Source organism: Nicotiana sylvestris, chromosome 12 (genome assembly GCF_000393655.2).
Source record: "Nicotiana sylvestris chromosome 12, ASM39365v2, whole genome shotgun sequence".
Classification (NCBI taxonomy): Eukaryota; Viridiplantae; Streptophyta; class Magnoliopsida; order Solanales; family Solanaceae; genus Nicotiana; species Nicotiana sylvestris.
Window position 1 is genome coordinate 45,538,313 of NC_091068.1, and position 27,084 is coordinate 45,565,396.

The 27,084-nt window shown below is 36.9% G+C and overlaps 1 protein-coding gene and 1 pseudogene across 1 annotated transcript; both read left to right on the forward strand.

The window, feature by feature from the left end:
* Window positions 1–12,370: 12,370 nt before the first annotated feature.
* On the forward strand, window positions 12,371–18,459 carry LOC104213061 (probable U3 small nucleolar RNA-associated protein 7; annotated as a pseudogene).
* Window positions 18,460–21,207: 2,748 nt separating this feature from the next.
* Window positions 21,208–21,982, forward strand: LOC138882975 (uncharacterized). Its single transcript, XM_070163625.1, has 2 exons — window positions 21,208–21,637; window positions 21,837–21,982. Exons 1-2 carry the CDS (start codon window positions 21,208–21,210, stop codon window positions 21,980–21,982), a joined length of 576 nt encoding a protein of 191 aa, XP_070019726.1.
* Window positions 21,983–27,084: the final 5,102 nt, after the last annotated feature.

A 27,084-nucleotide genomic window follows, 5' to 3' on the forward strand; every position in this document is an offset into this window, starting at 1 on the left:
CGTAATAATAGTTTGGTTCGAACAGATATGATTACAAAGCTCGAATCTTAGCTTTTGAAGATAAAGAGCGAGGTTGTGGATGCCCGGGCTGAAGCTGTAATGAGCTAAACTAGGGCTGACCAGAAAGTGGCGGTTTATTTGAAGGACGCTACTGATGCTCAAGCTGGGCTGAGAAGGACCCTTGACTGCGAGGACAAGAGCAAGGAATATGCTTGGTGTAAGTCTCGAAGGGAAACCTTCGAGGAGATCCATGCTAGGGGCTTTGACTTCTCGAAAGAGGTGAAGCGCACGAAGGCGGACGAACGTGGTGCTAAGTTACTTCTGTCCGACACCGAGGGTAGCGAGGATGAGGCCGATGGGCCATATCCCCCAAGGGGGGCGTAGATTTCCTTTTCTGATTCTATATATAGTACTTTTGAAGTATGTTGCAAATGGAGCTTGTATATTTTCGCATGTATGTATAAAAGGAAAGCCTCACGGTTTTATTTTTTCTACATTTTTTTGCCTTGATTTTAGCCAGATGAACTGGTTTTTGAGTTAGAAGGAATCCTTAGATTCGTGGTATGGCCCTAAGGCTCATTAAGCTGGCACGTAGGCTCTTACACGCTTGGTCGATACGACCTTTGGTTTTAGTGCTGGCGACAGTGGCTGTTACGCTTTTGGTCGGTGCGACCTTCGATTTTAGTGCTTATGATAGTGGCTCTTGTGCGTTTGCTCTTAGGCATATTTAGTTAATTGTTTTGGGTTCAGTCTCCTAATCGAGTTTCGACCCTCAAGTTTTTGAATTGCAAGCTGGCCCTTAGGCTCTTACGTATTGGGTTGGTGCGACCTTTTGCGTGGGCTGGCGGCAATGGCTCTTACGCCTTAGGTCGATGCGACCTTTTATGTGGGCTAGCGAAAATGGATCTTATGCCTTAGGTCGATGCGACCTCTAATATAGGCTTTATTTTTCCCTCGTTAAGGACTTTTTGAAATAGTGTTTGTCTGACTCTTCGACGGTTTATTAAAAAACCTCGATTGTGAGTCGTTATGTGGCGATGATCGAGCACCTCGGGAGGTTTGGCTCAGAGGCTGAGTATCTCAAAGCCAGTGTTTTGGAGCTGACATGGTCGAAGCTCTTTTGCCTATGTCGAGGGTAGCCTGTTTAATCGGTTCTTTCCGAAGTATATTCGAAGTAATTAAAGGCCTGTGATTTGTAGCGACGGTCGAGCGTCCCCGAGTCGCATTAGTTTGGCTGGTACAACCTTGTGACCGGAGTCACTTGTGTTTGGTCGGAGCCTTTAAGTCCCGATTGTTCTATATGAGCACGGTTCGCTCGACCGTTTGGCCCGGTACATTATTTTCCTATCGAGACCCTTCTTGGCGTATCTTGGCTTCTTTGAGTTGGTGACCTTTCGGGGGGCTGCCCCCAGTATTCGAGGTTGATTGCAAAAGAAGCCTTGAATACTTGTTGAGTCTTCCTCGGGTAGCATATGGGTGTTGCCTCGTTAAAAACCTCGCCGGTAAAACCCTTTTTGGGATAAAAACCTGGTCGAAGGAAAAGAGTGCAACACATGCTTTTGAAACCTAAGGCCTTCAAGTTGGAGAGCGCTTTGGCCGTTTCGATCGGATACCTGTACTCAGGTCAGTGTAGAATGTAATTGAAAGAGAAAGGAGACGGTCATACCTTAGTGTAGAACGTGCCGGCGATATTTCGAGCCTTGATTTATTTCAGTCGCTTGTGATGAGGACGTGGTGTGGTCCCCTACTTCGTTTAGTCGGGGATAGCCGAGAGTGTAGCTTTTTATCACTATTTTACTGTTTGCTTATCCTTTCGGCTTATTCGAAGGTGGAGGCACTGGTGTCGGGGTCATATCGTGCACCGCAAACATTTCTCTCGCCATATGCTGTTCCCCGTAGACGGTCTTAATCCCATCTTTTGTGGGGAATTTCATCACTTGATAGAGGGTGGATGGTACTGCTCTCATGCAGTGTATCCATGGCCTTCCGAGCAAGGCGTTGTACTTCATATCTCCCTCGATGACATGGAATTTGGCATTTTGGGTTGTGCCAGCCACATTGACTGGGAGGGTGATTTCCCCTTTTGTTGTTTCGCCTACCATGTTGAATCCGTTGAGGACTCGAGAGGCGGGTACGATTTGGTCAAGCAGCCGAGCTTCTCTACCACCCTCAACCTGATAATGTTGGCCGAGCTATCTAGATCCACAAGTACACGTTTAATTTGAAATGTATTTACAAGAAAAGAAATTAACAGTGCGTCGTTGTGAGGCTGACACAAGGTCTCGATGTCCTCGTCGCTGAATGTGAAGGCATCCTCGGGTATGTAATCCCGAGTTCGCTTTTCTCTGGTGATGGATATTTTAATTTCTTCTCATCATAGGCTCATCTAGGGCATTGATGCCTCCTAAGATCATGTGGATGACATGTGGTGGCTCATTTGTTTCGTTCTTTTTGGTCGCTTCTCTTTCTCTGAACTGATTTTTGGCCCGGTCATTGAGGAATTCTCGGAGTTGACCTTTACTGAGCAATCTGGCTACTTCTTCTCGGAGTTGGTGGCAATCCTCGGTCCTGTGACCGTGCGTGTTGTGGAACTCACACACTAATTTATGATTTCTTTGTGAAGGATCTGATTGCACAGTCTTGGGCCACCTGGCGTCTCTGATTTTACTTATGGCAAACACGATGTATGATACATCGACATTGAAGTTGTATTCCAACAAGCGAGGTGCCTCCATTGGACCTGTGAGCCTACCGAATCCGGCTCTGCTGATGAGTCCCCGAGGATTCTAGCCTCGGTCCATCCTTCGGTCATTGCGAGGTATGTTACACCTCGGGGCGTTTCTCCTGTCGTCGGTGTATGGCTGGTACCTTTCCTTATTCAACTTTGGCTCCTTCGCCAGAAGCCTGCTTGGTATACCGAGCCCGAGGGGGCTCCTAGTTAATCGTCCTCGAACCTGATTTTCGATTGATATCGGTTGTGAATGTCCGACCAGGTCATAGTGGGATATTCGACCAGGTTCTGTTTCAGCTGCTTCGAAGCCACCAAGCTTCGCTCATTCAAACCTTGAGTGAAGGCCTATACTGCCCAGTCATCGGAGATTGGTGGTAGTTCCATTCGTTCCATTTGAAAGTGAGATACGAACTCTCGCAACATCTCGTTCTCCCTCTGCTTGATCTTGAAGACGTCAGACTTCCTTGTTGCTACTTTGATGGCACCGGTATGTGCCTTTATGAAAGAATCTGCCAGCATGGCAAATGAGTCTATGAAGTTAGGAGCTAGGTTGTGATACCACATCATGTCCCCTTTCGAGAGTGTTTTCCTGAACTTCTTTAGAAAGACAGACTTGATCTCGTCGTCCTTTAAGTCGTTTCCCTTCACTACACAAGTGTAAACATAACGTGCTCATTGGGGTCTGAGGTTCCATTGTATTTCGGAAGGTCTGGCATTCTGAACTTCTTTGGAATGGGTTTTGGAGCCACTTCCTATGGGAACGACCTTTATATGAACTTCTTCTAATCCATATCTTTCAGGATCGCGGGTGCGCCCGGAATTTGGTCGACCTTGGAGTTGCAGGTTTCGACCTTTTTGTCGTTGGCTTCTAACTTCTTCTCGCCCGATTCGATCCTCTTTGCGAGGTCCTCGAGCATCTTTACGATGGCAGGGTCGGCTACCGACCCGTTGTTGCTTGATCTCTTCGATACCTGAGCTGGGGGAGTCGCCCCCGACGCTACCGTGCTAGGAGTTTTCTGGTGACTTTGTAGCTGAGCAATAGCTAGATGTTGTGCCTGCAACATTTCAAAAATAATGTAAAGGCTAACCTCCCATTTTTCCCTAGCCGGGGTTTTCTGAACTTTTTGTTGGTCTCCTTGGAGCACGCTCCTGTCAGTGTGGGAGCTTATATCGACGCGTTGGGCATCGCATGAGACAGCGTCCACATGAATCGGTTCTGGTGCGTTCTTAGGGTTTGTGGTGGTACACCAACACTTGGAACATCCACACCATTTTCTCCGTGGTTCTCAAGATTGTTGTTCACTGAGTCAGACATTTTGACCTGAAATCAAAGATCTTGGGCAAGAAGAAGTGTGAAAGATAACTTGCGTTATGTAGTTAAACTAGCAAGAAAATAATCACTATTATTTTTAGCCTACGGTGGGCGCCAAACTAGAGGTGATCTATGCATAGTCATTCCAGGTTCACGCATGTTGAAGATAGTTGTTATAAAATTAATAGAACCTAAAATGGATGCTGTTTACCGTAAAAATGGTAATAACAATTAAATTTGATTTAGTGATTCTAAAAATACGTAATCTATTTTTATGCTAGTTATTAGGCAGTTGATGCTATGTGAAAGACTTAGAAACGAGATAAGAGCTTGAGAGTAAGGCGGTAACCAAACCAACTGATCAATAATCAGAGCCTCGAGCTTGCCTATCCGAGGGTCTCGGGGTCGAGTCTGAAGCTCGGTTGTGAGCTATCTAGGGTGGTCGATGGAGAACAACAGTTATAAATAATTCAATGACGGCTCTCTGTGGCCAATAACAAGAAATAAATGATGAACTTTAAGTAGAACACAATAAATACGAGCAATAAATGAAGTAACGAGATCAAGAGAATATGTTAGAGAGCAGAAAGAATGTTCTTGTATATTTTGTATGAAGCAACAGATATTTACAAAATGACAAGGATCCCCTTTATATAATAGGGGGAATCCCAACATAGTATAAGTGCATTTATTACAAAGATATGAAGATAGGACAGCTAGTTAATGCCACGATACGGGCTCAGACTAGCATGACAGACTTTGTCGGCTCTAGCTTCACGCCTTGGGAACTCCCCAATTTCTTTCTGTGATCGTCGGTCTCATACTGCCCCGAGGTCGAGCGTCGATGGCTCTCAAGGGATGAAACTCGACCGTGAGTTCGAGCCTTCGAGACGTCGCAACGATGGAAAATTTGGACCCTTCAATTTTACCGTATACAGTCATATCAACATTTATTTTGTCACTTAATCATAGTTATCTTGCAATAAATTTTAGTTGTTAATATTAAATTATATGATTTGATATAAATACCTTTCTAATATATATATATATATATTGGGTTTATGGTTTTAGGTAAAATATGCTTAGTCATATATTATAAGGACCAAATATGAATTTATCAATAGTTAAGGTGCTACTATCATTAATTATATGGAATCTTGTATACTCCACATGTTAAGTTCCAAATAAATATTCGAAAAAAATGTTCCAAATGAAAAAGGTTTGCTAATAAATATGTAGTACACTAGTGCATTTCTCCGCGCTTCGCGCGGACATAAAAACCTTATTAAATATAAACGATAAAATTTTATAATATCTGAATATTAAAAATATGTTAAAGGTTATTGTTAGCTTTCAAATCCAAATTGATTAAAGTTCAAGTTCATTATTAAAAGTAGTAAAAACATAAATAATTCACAGGTTAATTTTTTGTAATTCCAATCGGGATGAAACAAATAAAAATTTTGTATACTCAGACAAACGTTAGTTAGTTCTACATATTGATTAAAGTACATATATAATGATTTGACCATAATGTAGTTTAAAAATGTAAGTTCATACTGATCTTATTAAATTATATGGATTACTCTAAGTACTGATTAATGCATATGGATTACTCAAGACCAATGACACTATTATCCTTAAATTGTTAATCTAAGTACTGATTTTTGACATCCAAATGTAGATGCTCCCTTGACATTAATTATTGTATCTTATATCTCCTCCATGTTTTCTATCGACGACGGTATCATTTAAAATTTGAGTGATCTCTCTCTTTTTTATATTTGACCTCTAAGTTTTTTTATTTATATCCATGTCAACCACAAACTGTAGTTAATTTTTCAAACAAAAGTACTGTGGACCTTTATTACTTTTGAACTTGTAGGTTATAGATGTAGTACTACTACATGATACAACGCCAATAACTTTAGATATGTCAGTAAGTAAAATTTATTTATACTATAATAGTTAGTTTTAAGTCACGAAGCAATGTAAAGTTAATAATTTAGTGTTAATTTTTCTTTGATTATTAATTACCACTGTAGTTTAAAATTGCAAAACAACTATTTTAGGTGAATAGTAATAATCATATGAGTGAACAAACAAAGCTTTGTTGGAGTTGATGAACTTGAAAAGGGAAAAAGATAAAGTATAATCCACATTCTATAGGAGGTGTTTTGGCTTCATCAAATAGAATGAAAAAGAGAGCAAGCTTTTTGTAATAGTTTGGTAAAAAAAAATAATTAGATGAACATTTCATCTTTATATGATGGGGAATATAGAAGAGGATCCTTGACATATTATTCGTACAAATTAGTGAACTTGAAAAAAGTATATATATATATATATATATATATATATATATATATATATAAATATAAAAAAAGAGAGAGAGTACAATATAATACAAACCTTAAGGGAGACCTAACATAACATAATCCATTCAATGAAAGTTAACAATGGTCGAAGAAGTTATAAAACTATTGTTTCCTCTAGTATTTTTTTTTTACGAAGTTTTAGCATTCACTTTTATCTTATGAATATAATATTTTTTTACATATATAAATACGTATATTCCCTTTGAAAATAAAAATTATTTATTTTTATAGCTTTTTCATATATTTTAAATGTCAAATGAAAAAAGAAAGAGAGAAAAGTTATTAAAAAAATTAAGGAATGTAACTTAAATGCATGATAGGAGCATTTACATTTGTATTTCCACTTCCTTTCCTTTGCTATGTTTTATTATTTATTCAGTATATTTAGATTTTTTTTTTTATTTGCTGCGCTTTTATTTTTCTCTTTAATTTTCCTCCTTTTCTCTTTCTATGCAATTCTCTGTCTTATTCCCTTACTCTGTAATCCGCCGCCTCCTCCTCCCCATTCTTTTTCGATCATCACAACAAAATCTGTCCTCTACTCAAAAAAAAAAAAAAGCAAAGAATATCACCTAAGCTTATAGGATCCTCCACAAAACCATCACATTTAAGACTCCAAAAATGAAGCAGATGAGTTAAAATATAAATAGATATAGTTATTCGAAAAATCCGTCAATAAAAGCAATATGTAAATAACTTGTTTCATTAGATGAATAAAACCGCCATTGATAATGAACATCAGCAATACCATGTTACTTATCCGCAAGTCATGTTACTTTTGACTTCTGAAAAGGTTTCGTTGACGCCATTAGAGCAACATGTGCATCCTATTACAAACTCATCAGCGGTCACAATAGTGAACATTTTAAAAACTAAGACGACTTGCCGCAAATCAAACCCACTGCATAAAGTTACTCAATATAAGAGTAGTAGGAGGAAAAAATGGAGGAAGATGCAATTTATAATGTATTAAACAAATGAGGGTTATGGATTAGAAAAGTTATAATCCAAGATGCTATTTATAACATATTAAACAATTGGGGGTTATGGACTTGAAAAGTCACAACCCTAAGTAAGATGTGAGTTATGGATGTAAATTTTTAAAATAAGATAAATGGTTAAAATAAAAAAGAAAATGCCAAAGATAAGAAAAAAAAATAGAATTCCTACAGTACTACGAGGATGCCACATCATCTTGCCAATTGCCTCGTTGGATAAGATCCATTCCTACTGCTTTCTTCTCAAAATTAAACTCCACTGCAATGTCCGAATGGTGCTGATCTAAAGTTTCATTCGCAAGTCCCAAAACAGATTGAAACCAAAAAGAAGAGCAACATCTGTCTATAAGCAATAATAGGGTGGATAAGTTTATGAATTGTTTGAACTATTGTAAGTTGATTGATCTAGGCTTCCATGGTAGCCGTTTTACATGGACTAATAAGCGTCGGCATGGTAATACAATTTTAGAAAGACTTGATCGTTTCCTAGCAAATTATGAATGGCTAAATTTGTACCCAGACGCTGTGGTTAAACATCTCCCACGGACCTTTTCGGACCACTGCCCCTATTAATTACCCTAGAATCTTCCCCTAGAATACAACAAAATTTTTTTCGCTTTGAAACAATGTGGGCATCTCACCCACAATTCCCAGCATTAGTTAGAAATGTTTGGGCGGGGAATCACTCATTACTAGATACTACTAAATTATTCCAGGCAGTGGTTACGCTTTGGAATAAGCAAGAATTTGGTAATATATTCCAACAAAAAAGATCTTTGCTAGCCAGACTAGCAGGAATTCAGGCATCCGTTCACTACCCTACTAGCTTATTCCTACAAAATTTAAAATCACATCTTTCTATACAGTTCAGTAATATTTTACGTCTGGAAGAAGAATTTTGGAAATTAAAATCACGCATTAATTGGTTAAATGAAGGAGATGCGAACACCAAATTCTTCCATTTGTCAATTCTTCATAGGCGTCGAAGGAATAGAATTTATAGTTTAAGGGATGTAATTGGTAACTGGATTACTGACCAGTGTGAACTTAACCAACATATCCTTGCTTTTTATCAAACTCTATTTACAACTGATCAACTGTCTTCCGTTCATGCTTATTTTGACTTAAATAGTTGTGCGCTTTCAAATCATGAACATCAATTTTTGGATGCACCTCTTGTTCATAAGGAAGTTAAGTGTGCTCGCTTTAGTTTCAAACCCTACAAGGCACCTGATCCGGATAGTTTTCATCCATTTTTCTATCAAAAATTTTGGTTGGATGTTAGCAATAAAGTTACTCTATTTTGTCAAAATGTCTTTGCTTCCAAGACAATCCCCCAGGAATTAAATCAAACATTTATTTGTCTTATTCCTAAGGTGAAAAGCCCTACCACTATCCAGCACTATCGCCCTATAAGTTTATGTAATACATTATATAAGCTGATTACGAAGATCATTGTTAATAGGTTAAAGCCTGTCATTAATACAATTATAGGACCTACCCAAACGAGTTTCCAACAAGGGAAGCGTGCTTCTAATAATGCTATTATAGTACAGGAAGCTTTAAATTACTTTAGGAATGCAAAAGGAAAATCGTCCTACATGCTGTTAAAATTAGACCTAGAAAAGGCGTTCGACAGACTAGAATGGTCTTTTATTCGGAGGACTCTTTTATATTTTAATATTTCCCCACCTTTGGTTAGTTTAATCATGTCGTGTGTCACAACATCATCTATCTCTATTCTGATCAATGACACTAGGACACCTTACTTTACTCCAACTAGAGGAATTCATCAGGGTGATCCTTTGTCGCCTTATCTTTTTATAATGTGTATGGAAATGCTCTCACGTAGCATCTCATTATCAGTTGACTACCTTCAATGACAACCTATTTGTATAACTAGGAAAGGTCCGTCAATATCACATCTCTTATTTGCAGATGACATTATTCTATTCTCAAAAATATCTACTAAAAGCTGTCATGCAATGATAGATGTGCTAGATCACTTCACTAATGCTTCTGGCCAAAAAATAAACTTTGATAAGTCTAAGGTTTATTTCTCTAAAAATGCTTTACAGAGTAATCGAACTTATGTGACTCAGTCCTTCTCTATTAAGGAAGGGACTGCGTTTGGAAAATATTTAGGCTTTTCGATGTTTCAGACTCGGCCGACAAATAAAGACTTCCAATTCCTCTTAGATAATTTTAAGAATAGGTTAGCCGAATGGAAAACTAATTTACTTACAATGACGGGTCGCACTACGCTAATTAAATATACCCTGAACAATCTTCCAAATTATATTATGCAGTATATTCATATTCCCAAGCATATTCTTAATAAAATGGAGCAATACTAACGGAATTTTCTTTGGGTTACTACCTCAATAAAGAAAAAAATGCATCTTCTTAAATGGAATATTGTTTCAAGCCCTAAAGATAAAGGGGGGTTGGGAATTCAAAAATTAGAGCAAAAGAATAAAGCTTTATTAGCGGGCCTTGCTTGGCGAATTTTTCAATCACCACAAGCTATGTGGTCAAGGATTCTCATAACAAATACCTCCATAAACGCAATGTTACTAATAATTCACATACATGGGATAACGTTTTGGAAGGCTGGCAGCATTGCCAATTAGGACTTTAATGGAGGATAGGAGAGGGTAACATATTAGTGTTTGGAATGATCCTTGGTTACGGCCAGGCACAACACTACGTTCGATGATTCACGGACCGTTAACGTTGGACCAAAACAATTTAACAGTTTCTCAATTACTTAGAACCACAGGTTGGAATACGAGACTAATTAATTTTGATTTGGGACAAAGTATTACTCGCATGATCAATGCTACGTATGTTTCACAAATGAAAAATCATGGGGATTGCATTTACTGGGGTTTAACGCAAAGGAGAAATTTCATTGTGCATTCTATGTATAATATTCTTGAGTTGGGAGCTCAACAACCTACAAATGAATTAACAAACTTTTCATGGATTTGGAAGCTTTCTATCCATCCAAAAATTAAGAGTTTTATTTGGCTCTTATGCCATCACCGACTACCAACGGGGCTTTATTTAAAAAAAACTACCATCATTCCGGATGCTACTTGTTTTTATTGTCAAAAGGACGATGAATCAATTAAACACATCTTCCTGGAGTGTGAGAATGCTAGCAGATTCTGGAATGACTTAGGAGTGACGCAACTTATTCGTCACATTACGAACTCCACATGCACACATACCTGGGTTCGTAATCTTATTAATTATAGGAACTTCCATTTTCCTTTTAATATTAACCCTAACACGTACTTACCACTTAGCTTATGGAACATTTGGATTACTCGTAATAAAAACATTCACAATAAGATTAGGGATAGTATCCATCTAAAAACAGTTACTCAACAAGCAACTGAATATTCTTTTTTAACAACCTATTCACATAAGACTAATTGCACAACCAAACTGCACAAGGACATCAAGTGGAATCCTCTTAATGCACATTTCTACAAGCTTAATACAGATGTGGCTTATTCACCTACTAAAGCGGGTATAGGAGGGATCATTAGGAATTCTAAAGCTGAATGGATTTTGGGCTTTGCAGGAGTTGCTCCATGTAAATCTGCCATTTTTTCAAAACTTTATGCTTTGATGCAGGGTTTGAGATATGCATATGAAAGAAATATCACACCTTTTGAGGTGGAGGTGGATGAAAAGGATATTATATTACTACTTCATACTAAAATTTTTGACCTCTCTAACTTAATTGCTGATTGCAGGTACTATCTGGGCGTACTAGGTAACCCAGCAGTTAAACATGTGTGAGAGCAAAATATGGTAGCAGACCAACTAGCTAAAGTAGGCCACAATTTTGGAGATGCATGGTTGCCAAGAGTGTTTGAAGCTGTTCCCATTTTTGTTGCATCAGTTTTTGAAAGAGACAAAGCCTGTATGGATCAGAGTCAATCAGGCCAGCAAAATTCTTGGCATAATGATAGTGGCAACATGGCTCAACTATCCTATGATGTAATTAGTTGTCATGATGATAATTCCAATAGGATGACCACGACAACTGTAAATAGTAGTAGTAGCTTATGGCTTGAATCTAGCACTACGGCTTGTAATAGGGAGCCAGTTAGGCCCCGACTCTCTGTACGTATTCACTAGTAATATATATTATCTTTCTGACAAAAAAAAGAAGATAATTATCAGCCAAAAACAACACATAATGAATTTCCAGGAAATAAAAAAAAGGACAAATAAAACTACATCCATCAAATCAAAGTAATATAAAGAACATATTAATGGAATTAGAAGAAGAAAAAAAAAAGGATCAATAGAGTTATATCCAAAGAAAAAATGTTGTAGACAAAAAACTGTAAGAAGATAAAGAACATGGTAAATAGAATGAAGCCAAAGTGAGAATATTTTAGGTAATAAAACTGTAAAAAGCTACGAAACTGGTAAATAAAATTTCATTCAAAGTAACAATTCTCTAGGCAAAACGGAAAACTGAAAAAAGATATAGAACGAAAAACAGAAAAATGATTACAAAAGGATTTTATATTCTCCATATTAAAACGGTGATGGTATGAATAATAGAAGGGTAGGCTGTATGGATGGAAAGGGAAGTAACATGTGGTAACGGGCATATGAGAGGAAGAAAAGGAAGGGGGAGGTTAATTAAGTTAAATGACTCTTAAAGAAGAAGAGAAAGAAGTGAATTAAGAAGGTTAAAAGACATGAATTTTGGTTTTCTCTTAGCACATAACGGGATGGTGTGAATTTTTAAAATAAGATAAATGGTTAAAATAAAAGAAGAATGTCAAAAAAATAAGAAAACAGATAAATAAGATTCCTATACTATAAGAGATGTCACGTTATCTTGTCAAGTCCTCATATATATATATATATAGGTTCTACGTTTTTAACTCTCATGCTCTCATTGCAAAAACAAAAACCCTTTTCTAACATTAAGAAATACTCAGCACTCGAAACGGGAACACAGATTTAATTGTCAAAGGTCCTGTAAAAATTATGGAGTTTTAAACCAAACGCTCTTTAAGTTTGGGAAAAGTGCTCTATTTTTGTTCTTCTTGTATTAATAGATATAATCCTTTAATTTACAAAATGGGACGCCTTTTGTCCTTTCTGTAGGCGTTCAAGGGATCTCTTTGCAATATTATGGAATTGAATTGGTTATGCTTTTGAGTTTCTTTTTTAACTCCAATTGCCTATTAATTTTGAGAATTGTTATATTTTCCTAACCAGCACTTCTAAACCCCTAAACCCTTTTGCGCCATCCCCAATTTCCGGCGAACCCTCGACGGCGGAGCACCACCATAAACTTCCCAGTTTCTCCACCTAATTTATTTTCCCTTTATTAGTCTTTAGATATTTATTAGTATTTATAAAGCTTTGGAAAAAAATTTCAAGCGACAAAATGGTGGTAAAAATGGAGAAAATAATTCCAAGAAAAAGTAAGACTGCTACTGATGAGGTGAGTTTTTAAATTACTTTTTCAAATTTACATACAAAATGGTGTAAAGGGTAGCTAAAAAAGTTGCTATTTTGAATCATGAATTGAGAAAAATTTGTTCTTGGTCACTCACTATTAGAAATTTTGCATATTATGTATAAATTAGATGTATTGAATAAGAAGAAAGTTAATTTATTAGCTACACAAGTTGAATGGAGAAGTGAGGATTCATATAGCTAGCTGATCTCCACTTGTTTGGGACTGAGTGCAGGGGCCGAGCTAGAAGCTTGGTAAGGGTTTAGCCGAATCCAATAGATTTTGCTTGAACAATGTATTTGTGTTAAGGAATTTGTTAATTATGTACTAATATTAAAAATTAGAACTCAATTATTAGCATTTGAAGTTGTCGTTCTAAAATTTAGACCCATAAAGTTGAAATCTTGGCTCCGGCTCTAGACTGAGACATAGTTGTTGTTGTTGTGACTTGATTATTAGCTGGTATAAAATTTATTTTAGTGATCCTGTTGAGGTGGGTTTTTATATTACTTTTCAAATTACATACAAAATGGCATAAAGGGTAGCTGATAAGGTTGCCTTTTGAAGTCAGGAATTGCGAAACTTTGTTGTTGGCTACTCACTATTAGAAGTACTGCATCTTTATGTATTAATTAGATGTATTTCACAAACAAAAAAAGTTGTTACTTTCCGAATTTACAGACAACATGGGGTAAAGGGTAGCGGGAAAAAGTTGTTGTTTTTGAATTAAGAAGTGATTTGTTCTTGGCCAGTAACAACAACAACAACATACCCAGTATTATCCCAAGTGTGGGGTTTGGGGAGGGTAGTGTGTACGCATATGTTACCCCTAACTTGTGAGGATAGAGAGGCTGTTTCCAATAGATCCTCGGCTCAGGAAAGCATAAGCACTACATTAAAGAAAATATAGACATTACCAAAAAGCCATATAAAAGCAGAAAAAAACAACAAGACAGTAAGGTGATCAAGTATGAAAGAAAACTAACGGTTAGTCATAAAAACCTACTACCAACAGAAAATGAGACTGTGTGTCAATACTACTGTTCTTGGCCACTCAAAATTAGAAATTTTGCATCTTTATGTATCAATTAGATGTATTGAATAAGAAGAAAGTTATTTTTGTGTAAATGTGACTGATTATTAGCTGGCGCATTTCTTATTTAAGCGGGTTGATGTGTAAATGTGACTGATTATTTTTGTGTAAATGTGACTGTAATGTTGTATTTTTGCTTGCATTCCACACACTCGAGATGCTTCATTCCCTGTATTTTATTTTTGGATTTTCTTTATCTGATTTAAATGTTATAAGTGGTGGAATGAGTTTCTTCATTAGAATCAGTATTTGCTTTTGTGTGAAAATAATCAGCTTTTAGCAAATAATGACTTTTGTTTGAACTGATTAATTTTCCAAATTATTTGAATCAGAATCAATTTCAGAATCTAAATGAAACAGGCCAATTTTGAAGTTTCTGTTACTTACTGGCATTCGTGTTTTGCCACTATCCTATACTCTTTAAGTTTTGGTTGAGTTGGGTTAAACTACAGGATCCGTATGGCAATCATGATTATTATCAACACCAAGTAGGATTGTTTGCTTTATTCTTATATTGAGAAGAGGAATCTTGTTGTGTGTTACTGTTAAGCATTTTTATGGGCTTTGCTTCCTTTACAATAATATGAGATCTTAGTGTTAGAAACTTAAGCTATGACATGTTGAAACTTTAGAATATCCAGAAATGTTTAACCTAGTGAAAAGAGAAGGTGGGGCGGGGCAGGCTGGGGAGGGGTATTATTCTGTCCCGAAGAAATGGGAATGCGTGTTTTCTGTGTGTTTGGAACCAAATAGTCATAGGATCAAAAGGATTAAAATTGATTATTAGACACAATATTTCTTGAGTAGAAGTACCAAACATCAATATGAATAAAAAGATTAGAACTTGACCAATTGCTCTCTTTTTCTTACTCTACTGCCTTGTGATTCTTTTTGATATCTTGATTGGCAGGTCATTTCTGAAGAGACGGATATGAAAGTAAAGAAATACCTTAGAGGTGAAGGAGCAAATTTGGAGGTACTGAAGTTTGTTAAGACTTCTAAACGTGCTTTTCACTTAACTCTGGTTCTGGTTAGTTTTTCATTTCCTTTGATAATCATATGTTAAAGAGCTGTTTTTAATACTTTGCAGGCATTGAAGGACAAAAAATTAAAGGGTCAGCTTGCTGTGAGAGAATAGTTGTATGGAAAATCTGCAACAGCTGCTGCGAAGGCTGAGAAGGTGTCTAGCCTGTGTTTAGATAGTTTAGCTTAAATTTCTAGGCGTCTACAGTATATTTTTTTCCCATTAAACTCAGCTGCAGAAATCCTAGGTTAAATTGCATGTATCAAGTTGTCTCTGTTAACCTCTTGAAGTTGATTTTGTCGATTGCATACCCTTTTATGCCGGGGATCAAGATTTGCTTGAATCTCTGACTGTTCTGCTTTTGTCAGTGGCTTATGCCAAGTGAGGGTGGCTATCTAGAGGTTGATGATAAAGGTATTGAGAAGACATGGAGAATAAAGCAAGAGGCAATTGCCCGTGAAGTTGACATTTTGAGCTCTAGGAAACAACATGATATTGTCTTACCAGGTTAATCCTTTGGAAGATTTTGCTTATATAAATACTGAAAAAGCTGCAGAGTTGTTGGTCTTTGTTTCCTTTTCATTTGATTTTGGGCATGTCCAACATGTTTATCCATTTAACCTGCAAGCAAAGTAGTGGAACGTAGTGTGATTCTTCCCTAGCAACTGAAACTGGATTTAGTCATTACTCATCTGTTAAATTTGATTTTTGCTCAGATAATTTTTTGAATCTTGGTAAAAGCCTCACTAATGGAAGCTGTGGAGATCAAAACCTTTGTTATTTTGCTTTATTGGAGAATTTCAAAAATAATTGTGAAATATTTGGTCTGAAGCATATGTGCTTCCGCACTAAAGTTAGTTTCACAAAAGTTGTTGACTTGTATTTTGCAGATTTTGGTCCTTACACTCTTGAATTCACCCCTAGCGGTCGCTACATGGCTGCAGCTGGACGCAAAGGTCACCTTGCTATTGTAGATATGAAAAACATGAAACTCGTTAAAGAACTGCAGGTACTTATTGCTGTTTGATTTGTTCTCGTAAAAGATTATATAAACCAAGCATATAGATGTATTGTTATGGTTCGTAAGGTGTCAAATTACTTCTAGGGTTTTCAAGGCTCCCATCGGCTGTAACATATAATAATCCGTTTAGTATGGAGTAATCTTAGCTTGAAGAATTAGACAACTTGGTATCATTAATTGTATCACATACATCACTTAATTTATCAAATGAATAAGTGCCAGCATCATTTTATCTTATAACACATCGTTGAAATAAAGTCTTGTACTACATTTGCATTAAGGAGTTCCTTACCACTTTTTGAGGCTCAGGTGTACTTATAGCTTCTGCTTCTATTCCAGGTCAGGGAAACGGTGCGTGATGTAGTATTCTTGCATAATGAACAATTTTTTGCTGCTGCTCAAAAGAAGACACGTTTTATGTCCAAATTTCTTGATTGTAATGTGTTATAAGATGGGTTGCAAAGGAACTCTCATCCTTTGGTTATGTTTCACAGGGTATAAAGATTATATAAGTTCCTATGCTCTTCTTAAAAGTTCACATAGATCTCAGTCAACTTGGATGAACTTTCGGATGAACTTGTTCTAGCATTTTCTTCTCTTTCCGTCAGCTTGGATTTTACTGCTGGATCCTATGTGAAGCTCAATACTTTTATCAGCAATTTTGTGCATGTTCTTTTAATTATATTCCACATCTCACCAATCACCATTCTTTCATTCCCATGTCCATCACAAATTTGACAGATTTCGTTTCTAAATTTAAATATCTGGCATGTCACAGGTACCCATATATATACAATAGAGATGGCACAGAGCTCCACTGCCTGAAGGTTAGTTTGACCCGTTTAGTCTTTTATAATTGACTGCCCCAGAAAATAAATATTTATGGATTCCATGTGGTCGATTGCTATTTTAGGATGTTATTGTTGAAACAAATGCATGCTCATCTGTTTTGCATTTCCCGATTCATAGGTTTTTAGCCAATTATTAAGTAAAAATGGTGCTCACTTATGCTCTTTCCTTAAAACTCCAGGAACATGGTGCTGTGCTAAAGCTTCAGTTCTTAAGGAATCACTTCCTTTTGGCTTCTATAAACAAATTTGGTCAGCTCCATTATCAGGATGTTACTACTGGACAGATGGTAGGTAATCTTCGAACTGGCCTGGGCCGTACTGATGTGATGCAGGTGAATCCCTTCAACGGTGTGGTTGCTGTCGGCCATTCTGGTGGAACAGTTAGCATGTGGAAGCCTGCAAGCGCTGCTCCCCTAGTGAAAATGCTCTGTCATCCTGGACCAGTCACTGCTCTTGCATTCCATTCTAACGGCCATCTAATGGCAACCGCTGGTATGGAGAGGAAAATAAAGATTTGGGATTTGAGGAAGTTTGAGGTTCTCCAAACCTTACCAGGACATTGCAAGGCCTTGGATTTTAGTCAAAAAGGTTTACTTGCTGCTGCAACCGGATCTTTCGTACAAGTTTTTGGAGATCTTTCTGGATCTCAGAATTATAGCCGTTATATGAATCATTCTATTGCGAAAGGATACCAAGTAAAGAAGGTGGCATTCAGACCATATGAAGACGTTCTAGGCATAGGGCATTCTATGGGTTGGTCTTCTATCTTAATTCCAGGATCCGGAGAACCCAACTTCGATTCTTGGGTGGCAAATCCATTCGAAACATCTAAACAAAGGAGAGAGAAGGAAGTCCGATCTCTTCTTGACAAGCTTCCTCCAGAGACTATCATGTTAGATCCTACAAGGATTGGTACAGTGAGGTCAACTAGAAAGAAGGAACAGCCAACAAAGGAGGATAAAGAAGCTGAAATGGAAGCTGCTATTGAGGAAGCTAAAAGTATGCCTATGAAGAAGAAAACAAAAGGTAGAAGCAAGCCGAGTAAGATTGCAAAGAAGAAGCAAGAAGCTGTCGAGAAAGCTAAGAAGCCGTTCCTGGAGCAACAGATGACTGAATTCTCCAAGAAAAGAAACTCACTGAGGAAACTCAGCTTCCAAAATCTTTAGAGCGTTTCGTTAGGAAGAAAGCAGTAGCATGATCAGTTACGTCTACTGAACTTATCTTTCTTGCCCTTAACTTGCATTTGCATTTCATTCTTTTTGTTTTCTCTCCCTATTCACTTCCCTTGAGGGAGATGGTTATAGAAATTGAAAAGGCAAGTGTTGTAATTCTTCAGATCAAGTTTATCCCCTTTTCTCGCTGTTTACATTGTTTTGTTGTTAGATTAAAAATGTAGGCATTCTTGTTTAAACATGGGTTTTCCAGCTTGAAATTACAGGCCAATGTAAAATCTGTAAACTAGGCCATGTATAATTAATTTATCATAGCCTTGACTACTTTCCTGCTATGTATAGGCATTCATAATCTTTGTTCTACTTTTTCCCATCTGTTTCTCTTTCATTTTGAACTTGCACTGATATGTTTTGAGGCTAGTGCACAAGTTGTATTCAGTAAATATTCTACAGTCGAACAGGTGCAATTTCTGTTACTTTACTGCTGGCTGCAGCCAGGATCCTGTTAGTTAAAAAGAAAGCAGATGAGAGGACCAAAGGTTGAATAAGACATTGTTAAGACTTGCATCTCATATACTATAGATATGAAATTTGATTTATATCCATAAAGTTCTAAAAACTATCAAAAATATCTAACAATACCAAACAAGTAAACTTGATAATCCTGTATATGCAAAACCTTCATCGATCATATTCATTACTATCATCACAACCATAGTCCTTAACATAGATAAGTTTGGCACAAAATTATCATTTTTATAATGAACTACATAATACAATATCCTAAAACTATAACCTCATATTTTAATATAAACTGTTAATAACACAATTACTAGCCACTTTAATTCGTCAAATTGCAATAATATTATATTTGATCCATCGGTCCAAAAGAAAATGATAGTAATTAGCTAGTGGTTAGTTGGATCATAATAGATGGTGTAATTTTTTATAAAATACAAAAGTTTGGGGTAATTTTTAAAATTGTTAAAAAAATCAAGGGAGAAATTCAAAAATAGCCAGATTTACAAGTGGTCGTTCAAAAATAGCCTAGTTTAAAAAATAATCGAAATTTAGCCACTTTTCATGTAAAGATAAATCTGAACGAAAACACTGTTCAAAATCCGGAAAAATACTCTAGCATAATATACTGGAGTTCTGGAGTTTGGAGCATCGGTGCTCCAGTCTCCAGTATATTATACTGGAGCCAGCAAAGTATATTAGTCCAGCATAATATGCTAGAAGTTCATACACAGGTGCACCGAACTCCAGTATATTATGCTGGACCGGTCTCTGTTGCAGCAAAATAGTGGCTATTTTTGAATGACCAGCCCGAAAACTGGCTAGACCGTGCTATTTTTACACAAATCAAACAGTGGTATTTTGGGCCAAAAATAGGTCTAGAGCTAGTTTTGGGATTTGAAAATTTTGTTTCCAAAATCTGCCAAAACATGGATAAAATCTATAAACAAACATATTTTGCCAAATTTTATTTGGAAAAATTTGGCAAAATCTACGGCGAAATGGGGGCTTAATCTTCTCAACCTACTTTTAATAGTTAGATTAACTAGTGAGTTAAGTGAAACAATTTGATTTTCTTGTTTCTGGTGTAGTGCAAAGTGGACTTGGATTGTGTGGTCATTTGCCAACAGACCAATTGGCAATCCATCAACTTTATTAAAGAAAATGACAAAAGGGAGTGTCCTACGCCTTGTTCCCCCATTTAGAAAAAAAGGTGTAAATAAATAGTTCTTACACCTGTTTGGACAGAACTTTGAGACAATCTCCGACTGCACCATTTCTTGCACCAAATCCAAATTTGATGTAAAAAAATGTATTTTTTTTTGCTCTAATGCAACACTAAATCTTGCACCATTATAGAGCATCTATTCATCACTCCAAATTTGATTTATTATTATTTTATTCAATCTTTTTATTTTTTGGACTTTTAATTTATCATATATTGTGTATATAATTAATTTTTATATTAAGATCTTTATAATTTTAATTTTATATCGGATTTTTTGATATATTAATTTTTGTATATATATTATATTTATATAAAATTATAAGTTAATTTTATTATTATTATAATTGTATAAAAAGAGATATAACCATTATTTAAAAATAAAAAATGCAAATGTAAGATATCTAATGTTGCTAAATTGAAAAGTGAAAACTAAAATTTAAAAAAACAAAATTAACAATACATAAAATAAAAATACATTATAATTAAAGTACATAAAAGGAGGATACATTAAAATTGAAATTACATTAAAAACATAAAACATAAGTTTAGTGCACACATGTATTATACTGCACAACATGATAATTGAGGACGAACGTGATCTTAATGCACCAATTGAAAATGCACGTGAATGTCCAGCTCCTACGGTAGAAATGGTAGTAGATGAAGATCACCAATTTGAACAATTTTTAGCTCGACACAAAAAATTAAGGAAAAAGATGTGCATTTCGCACTTCGTAATGCATTAATCGAGCATTTATGAGAGAATAGAGGCGAAAGTTAAATATTTATGTGGTACTTAAATTAAATTTGACTATGATGTAATATTTATTTAATTATCTTTTATCAATGATTTCACTTTTAGTTGATTTGTCCTTTAATATAATTTTGTAATAAATGATGCTATAAGTGGTAAATGTGAATTATATATAATGAATATGGAAAAAAGAAAAAAGATAGTATTAGTTTGAAGGAATAAAAAATGAAAAGTAAATAGAAGATAATAATATAATATAGAAGAGAGAGAAGATTTGGTGTAAAAAATGGTGTAATGGTTGGAGTAAATTTGGTGTTACACCATTTTGGCGTGAAAATTTGGTGTGAAATTTGGTGTTAGAGTTGGAGATGGCCTAAGGCCTAATAACTAAGCTACTGAAGCAGGGATTAGATCTATGTTGCTCGGACTCTCCGAAAATGTCCAAAAGTAGTGTATTTTCAGGATCCAACACGGGCGCGACAACATTTTGGTCCGCGCAACATAGGATTAGATCTGCACAGCTCTGTCTTTAGGCATTCCAGCAAAACTGCAACAATCATTAGTCCATTACTCATACAATACACCAAACAAATTTAGGCTCTCAAACTCAGAGAAGAAGAATGGCTTATGCAGCTCTTTCTTCACTTATGCATACACTGCAGCAACTCCTGCAGCCTAACCAACGTTTGGTTTGTGGAAGCTGTATACCACAACAACATGTTGAATCCACTTATCAAAGTCTTTCTGCTCTGCAAGTTTTCCTTGAGGAGGCTACAGAGGAAGCCAAAGATATTGAAACTCTAATGGGTTTGGAAAAGAGAATCAGAGATGTAGTCTACAAAGTAGAATATAGAGTTGATTCAAGACTAAGAAGTGTCATTGTAGCAGATTGCGGAGATGACCGAGAAAGGGCTTGTAAAGCCTTCAATGAAGAATTGCAAGAAGTCGAAAAAGAAGTTGATTCTCTCAAGGAAGAAGTGATACAGATCGAGTTTAATAAACATGGAAGCAAATCTGCAGAATTAGCACAACTTCTTCCCCATCAAGAAGGTATGCAATTGAGCAAAATACTGTTGTTGGAATGGAGGATGACTTCAACACCATACTAGATCGCCTCACCGCACAAACACATGAGCTAACTGCATACCAGTTGTTGGTAAGCGCGGTATAGGTAAGAAAACTCTTGCTAGAAAAGCTTATAATGATTCATCTATTCGATATTGATTTGATACACATGCATGGGTCACAGTCTCAGAGAACTACAATGAGAGACAAGTGCTACTAGATATTATTTCAATAAGTCGGGATAGAACTGATGAAAGCTATGAAACAATGAGCACAAATCAACTAGCAGAGATTGTGTATAAAGGTCTAAAAAGGGTGGGAGATTTCTAATTATCATAGATGATCTTTGGAGTATTGAGGCATGGTGTTGCGGAAGCCAAATGTATATAGTGTGAATAAGTCACAATTACTATACCAAAAATTATGACAACCACCAAATAATAAATAAGACAATAAAGCAACAATAAAGAGAACACCAGAATTTACGAGGTTCGGCTAATTTTGCCTACTCCTCGGACACAACCAATATTTTATTTCACTACAAAAAATACAAGTGAAATAATACTAAAGAGAGAAGATACAAATGCCTTAAACAGATGAGAAGGCAAATGAGAGGTGTGTTTAAATCCTAAACATTAAGCCTTCTTTTATAGGGGGAAATCCCCCCAACTTTTGTTTTCCCACCGATGTGGGACAAACATTTTGTCAAATTCAACAAATCTCCACCTTGGCAAAATTCCACATCTTCAATTTTCTCTCAATAACAAATTTGGTTGTGTCTTCATCTTCAATCTTCAGTGTTCAACAATGTTGATCAAATCCAAACAATGTTGAAACTTGATCGTAGTCACCACCTTTGTCAGCATATCAGCAGGATTCTCTGTAGTATGAATTTTCTTCATCGTGACTCCACCTTCTTCTATGATTTCTCGTACAAAATGATACCGAACATCAATGTGCTTCGTCCTTGCATGATAAACTTGGTTCTTCGCTAATTGAATAGCACTTTGACTATCACAAAAAATTGTGATACCTTTTTGTTCAACACCAAGCTCCTTTAGCAATCCTTGAAGCCAAATTGCCTCTTTCACAGCCTCTGTAATAGCCATGTACTCTGCCTCTGTTGTAGACAAAGCAACTGTTGACTGCAAAGTAGACTTCCAACTAACTGGTGCCTTTGCAAAAGTAAACACATAACCAGTAGTTGATCTTCGTTTGTCCAGATCACCCGCAAAATCTGAGTCACAATATCCAACTACAGACTGATTGTCTTCCTGCTCAAAAACTAACCCGACATCTACAGTATTATGAATATACCGTAGAATCCACTTCACAGCTTGCCAATGCTCCTTCCCTGGATTGTGCATATATCTGCTAATAACTCCAACAGCTTGTGAAATGTCAGGCCTTGTGCAAACCATTGCATACATCAAGCTACCAACAACATTTGCGTATGGTACCTTTGACATATACTTTCGTTCAACTTCATCCATTTGCGACATAGTAGTACTTAGCTTAAAATGGGAAGCAAGTGGAGTACTAACTGGCTTAGTCTTGTCATCTATGCCAAAACGTTGAAGTACTCTCTTCAAATATTCCTTTTGAGATAAACAGAGTTTCTTTGAACGTCTATCTCTAATTATCTCCATGCCAAGAATTTTCTTTGCCTCACCCAAATCCTTCATCTCGAACTCCTTCTTCAGTTGAATCTTCAACTTATCAATTTCTTCCAAATTCTTGGAAGCTATCAACATATCATCAACATATAGGAGAAGATATACAAAGGAACCATCTTTAAGCTTGTGCAAATACACACAATGATCGTATTTGCTTCTCTTGTACCCTTGCCGCAACATAAACTCGTCAAATCGCTTGTACCATTGTCTAGAAGATTGTTTCAATCCGTACAACGATTTTTCAAGTTTGCACACCATATTTTCTTTTCCAGCAACTTTGAATCCTTCTGGCTGAGTCATGTAGATTTCCTCCTCCAAGTTTCCATGTAAAAACGCAATTTTTACATCCATCTGAACTAGTTCCAAATCCAATTGTGCTACCAAAGCCAACATAATTCTAATGGAGGAATGTTTTACAACTGGAGAAAACACTTCATTGTAATCAATTCCCTCCTTTTGAGCATATCCTTTGGCCACCAATCTTGCTTTGTAGCGAACATCTACTTGGTTAGGAAATCCTTCCTTCTTTGCAAATACCCATTTGCACCCAATTGCTTTCTTTCCCTTCGGGAGATTGGCCAATCTCCATGTATGATTCTGATGAAGGGACTGTATTTCATCATTCATGGCAATCCTCCACTTATCTTCTTCTGAACTTTGGACAACGTCTTTATAAGTAGTAGGAACATCATCAGCTACAATTGAGGTTGCACAAGCAACCGTCTCTATGAGACGAACAGGTTTCGTTATTGTTCTTTTTGTCCTGCTGGTTGCTATTGATTCAAGTTGTTGTTGAGGTTCCTGAGTTGGAATCTCCTCTACTGGCTCTCCTTCTAGAGGATAATCTTCATTTGTTTCCTCCTCTGCTTCTTGTGTAGGAAAAATAAATTTTCCCTCAAACTCCACCTGCTTAGAAGCACCTTCATTTTGTTTGGTATCTTCTGTTACCTTATTTACCATAGCAGATTCATCAAAGGTAACATCCCTGCTGAATATTACTTTCTTTGTCATAGGACACCATAAGCGATATCCTTTGACTCCAGAAGTAATTCCCATAAAAATAGCCTTCTTTGCCCTTGGATCCAATTTTGACTCCGTCACATGATAATATGCAGTTGAGCCAAACACGTGCAAAGAGTTATAATCTATAGCAGGTTTTCCATACCATTTTTCAAATGGTGTCTTGCCATCAATAGCAGCAGATGGTAGACGATTAATGAGGTGGCATGCATATGTAATTGCCTCAGCCCAAAATTCTTTGCCCAAGCCAGCATTGGACAACATACACCGTACCTTCTCCAGCAAGGTCCGGTTCATACGTTCTGCCACTCCATTCTGTTGTGGTGTATGTCTAACAGTGAAGTGTCGGACGATGCCATCATTTTCACAGACCTTATTGAAATGATCATTTTTGTATTCACCTCCATTGTCTGTGCGAATACACTTGATCCTCCTGCCTGTCTGATTCTCCACCATCGTCTTCCATTTGAGAAAAATTCCCAACACTTCATCTTTGCTCTTCATTGTATACACCCATACTCTTCGGGAAAAATCATCAACAAAGGTTACAAAATAGTGCTTCCCACCCAATGAAGGTGTTTTGGAAGGACCCCAAACATCAGAGTGTACATAATCCAAAATGCCTTTAGTATTATGGATCGCTGTACCAAATTTAACCCTTGTCTGTTTCCCTTTAACACAATGCTCACAAAACTCCAAGTTGCAAGCCTTGACTCCTTTTAACAATCCTTGATCTGATAGAGTTTTCAAGGATTTTCCTCCAGCATGTCCCAAGCGCATGTGCCATAGCTTGGTTGCTTCTGCCTCTTTGTCGTCACTGGATGTCACTGTCGCTGTCCCAATAACTGTACTGCCACAATAGCGGTACATATTATTATTCTTCCGATTAGCCTTCATTACCACTAGTGCACCGGAACATACTCTCATCACTCCATTTTCTGCAATGATTTTAAACCCTTTTGATTCCAGGGCTCCCACAGAGATGAGATTCTTCTTCAAATCCGGTACATATCGAACATCTGTTAATGTTCTGATCATTCCATCATGGTTCCTTAATCGTATTGAACCAATGCCATATGAGGTAAGAGGGCTGTTATCTGCTGTGTGGACGACTCCATATTCTCCTTCTTGAAATTCCACGAACCAGTCCCTGTTGGGACACATATGATAGCTACAAGCCGAGTCCATCAACCATATGTCTGATGATGTTGATGACTCTGTTGTAACTAATGAGAAGTCTGAATCATCACAATCAGCTACATTTGAATCCATAATAGCCTTTCCATTGTTATGTTTGGCCTTATTCTTCAACTTCGGACAGTCTTTCTTCCAGTGCCCTTTTTCTCGACAAAAGGCACATTCATCTTTGCTGGGTCTGGATCTTGACTTGGATCTTCCCTTCTTTGTCCTCGTTTGATTTTGAGGACGACCCCTCACAAACAGTGCTTCTCCTTCTCCGCCCTTCTGTTTTTCTCGCTTTCTTTGTTCATAGCTGTACAAAGCCGAACAAACTTCTCTGAGAGAAATTTCGTCATTTCCATGGAGTAGAGTAGTTTCAAGGTGCTCGTACTCATCAGGAAGTGACGCCAACAACATTAAGGCCAAGTCACCATCATCATAAGTTGTATCCATATTTTGCAAATCTGTGACCAACTTATTGAAACTGGTGATATGTTCATTCATCGTGGTACCAGGAACATAGGTGAAGTGAAACAGTCTCTTCTTCATGTACAATTTATTTTGACTGTTTTTCTTCAAAAATTTATCCTCCAGTGCTTTCCATAATTTACTTGCAGAAGTTTCCTTTGTGTATGGATATTTCTGCTCTCTAGCAAGGTAGGATCGAATAGTACCGCAAGCAACACGGTTGATAATTCTCCAATCTTCTTCTCCAATAACATCTGGTTTCTTTTCTTCAATGGCCAGATCTAGCCCTTGTTGAAAAAGGACATCTAGAACCTCGCCTTGCCACATCCCAAAATGTCCGGACCCGTCAAATATTTCGACCGCAAATTTCGCATTTGACACAATTCTTGTCATAAGCGAAGATGCCAATGATGACGTATTGTTGACACTTGATGTAGATTCTTCTTGTTTATTGTCTCCCATCTTTGACACAAATATTATTTAATAGCTGACGACACAAATCAAGATTATTTCCTTTCTGGTGTGGAAGATCAGACTAAGCTGCAACCACAGAGCATACTCAGACAGAACCTTGACTCAGTTACCAAGATAAATCTTTTCTGATGTGGAAGATCAGACTATGCTGCAACCACAGAGCATACTTAGACAGTACCTTGGCTCTGATACCAATTGTTGCGGAAGCCAAATGTATATAGTGTGAATAAGTCACAACTACTATACCAAAAATTATGACAGCCACCAAATAATAAATAAGACAATAAAGCAACAATAAAGAGAACACCAGAATTTACGAGGTTCGGCTAATTTTGCCTACTCCTCGGACACAACCAATATTTTATTTCACTCCAAAAAATACAAGTGAAATAATACTAAAGAGAGAAGATACAAATGCGTTAAACAGATGAGAAGGCAAATGAGAGGTGTGTTTAAATCCTAAACATTAAGCCTTCTTTTATAGGGGGGAAATCCCCCAAACTTTTGTTTTCCCACCGATGTGGGACAAACATTTTGTCAAATTCAACACATGGGACCAAATGCAAAGACTATTTCCAAATGAAAACAACAAAAGCACAATCCTATTAACAACTC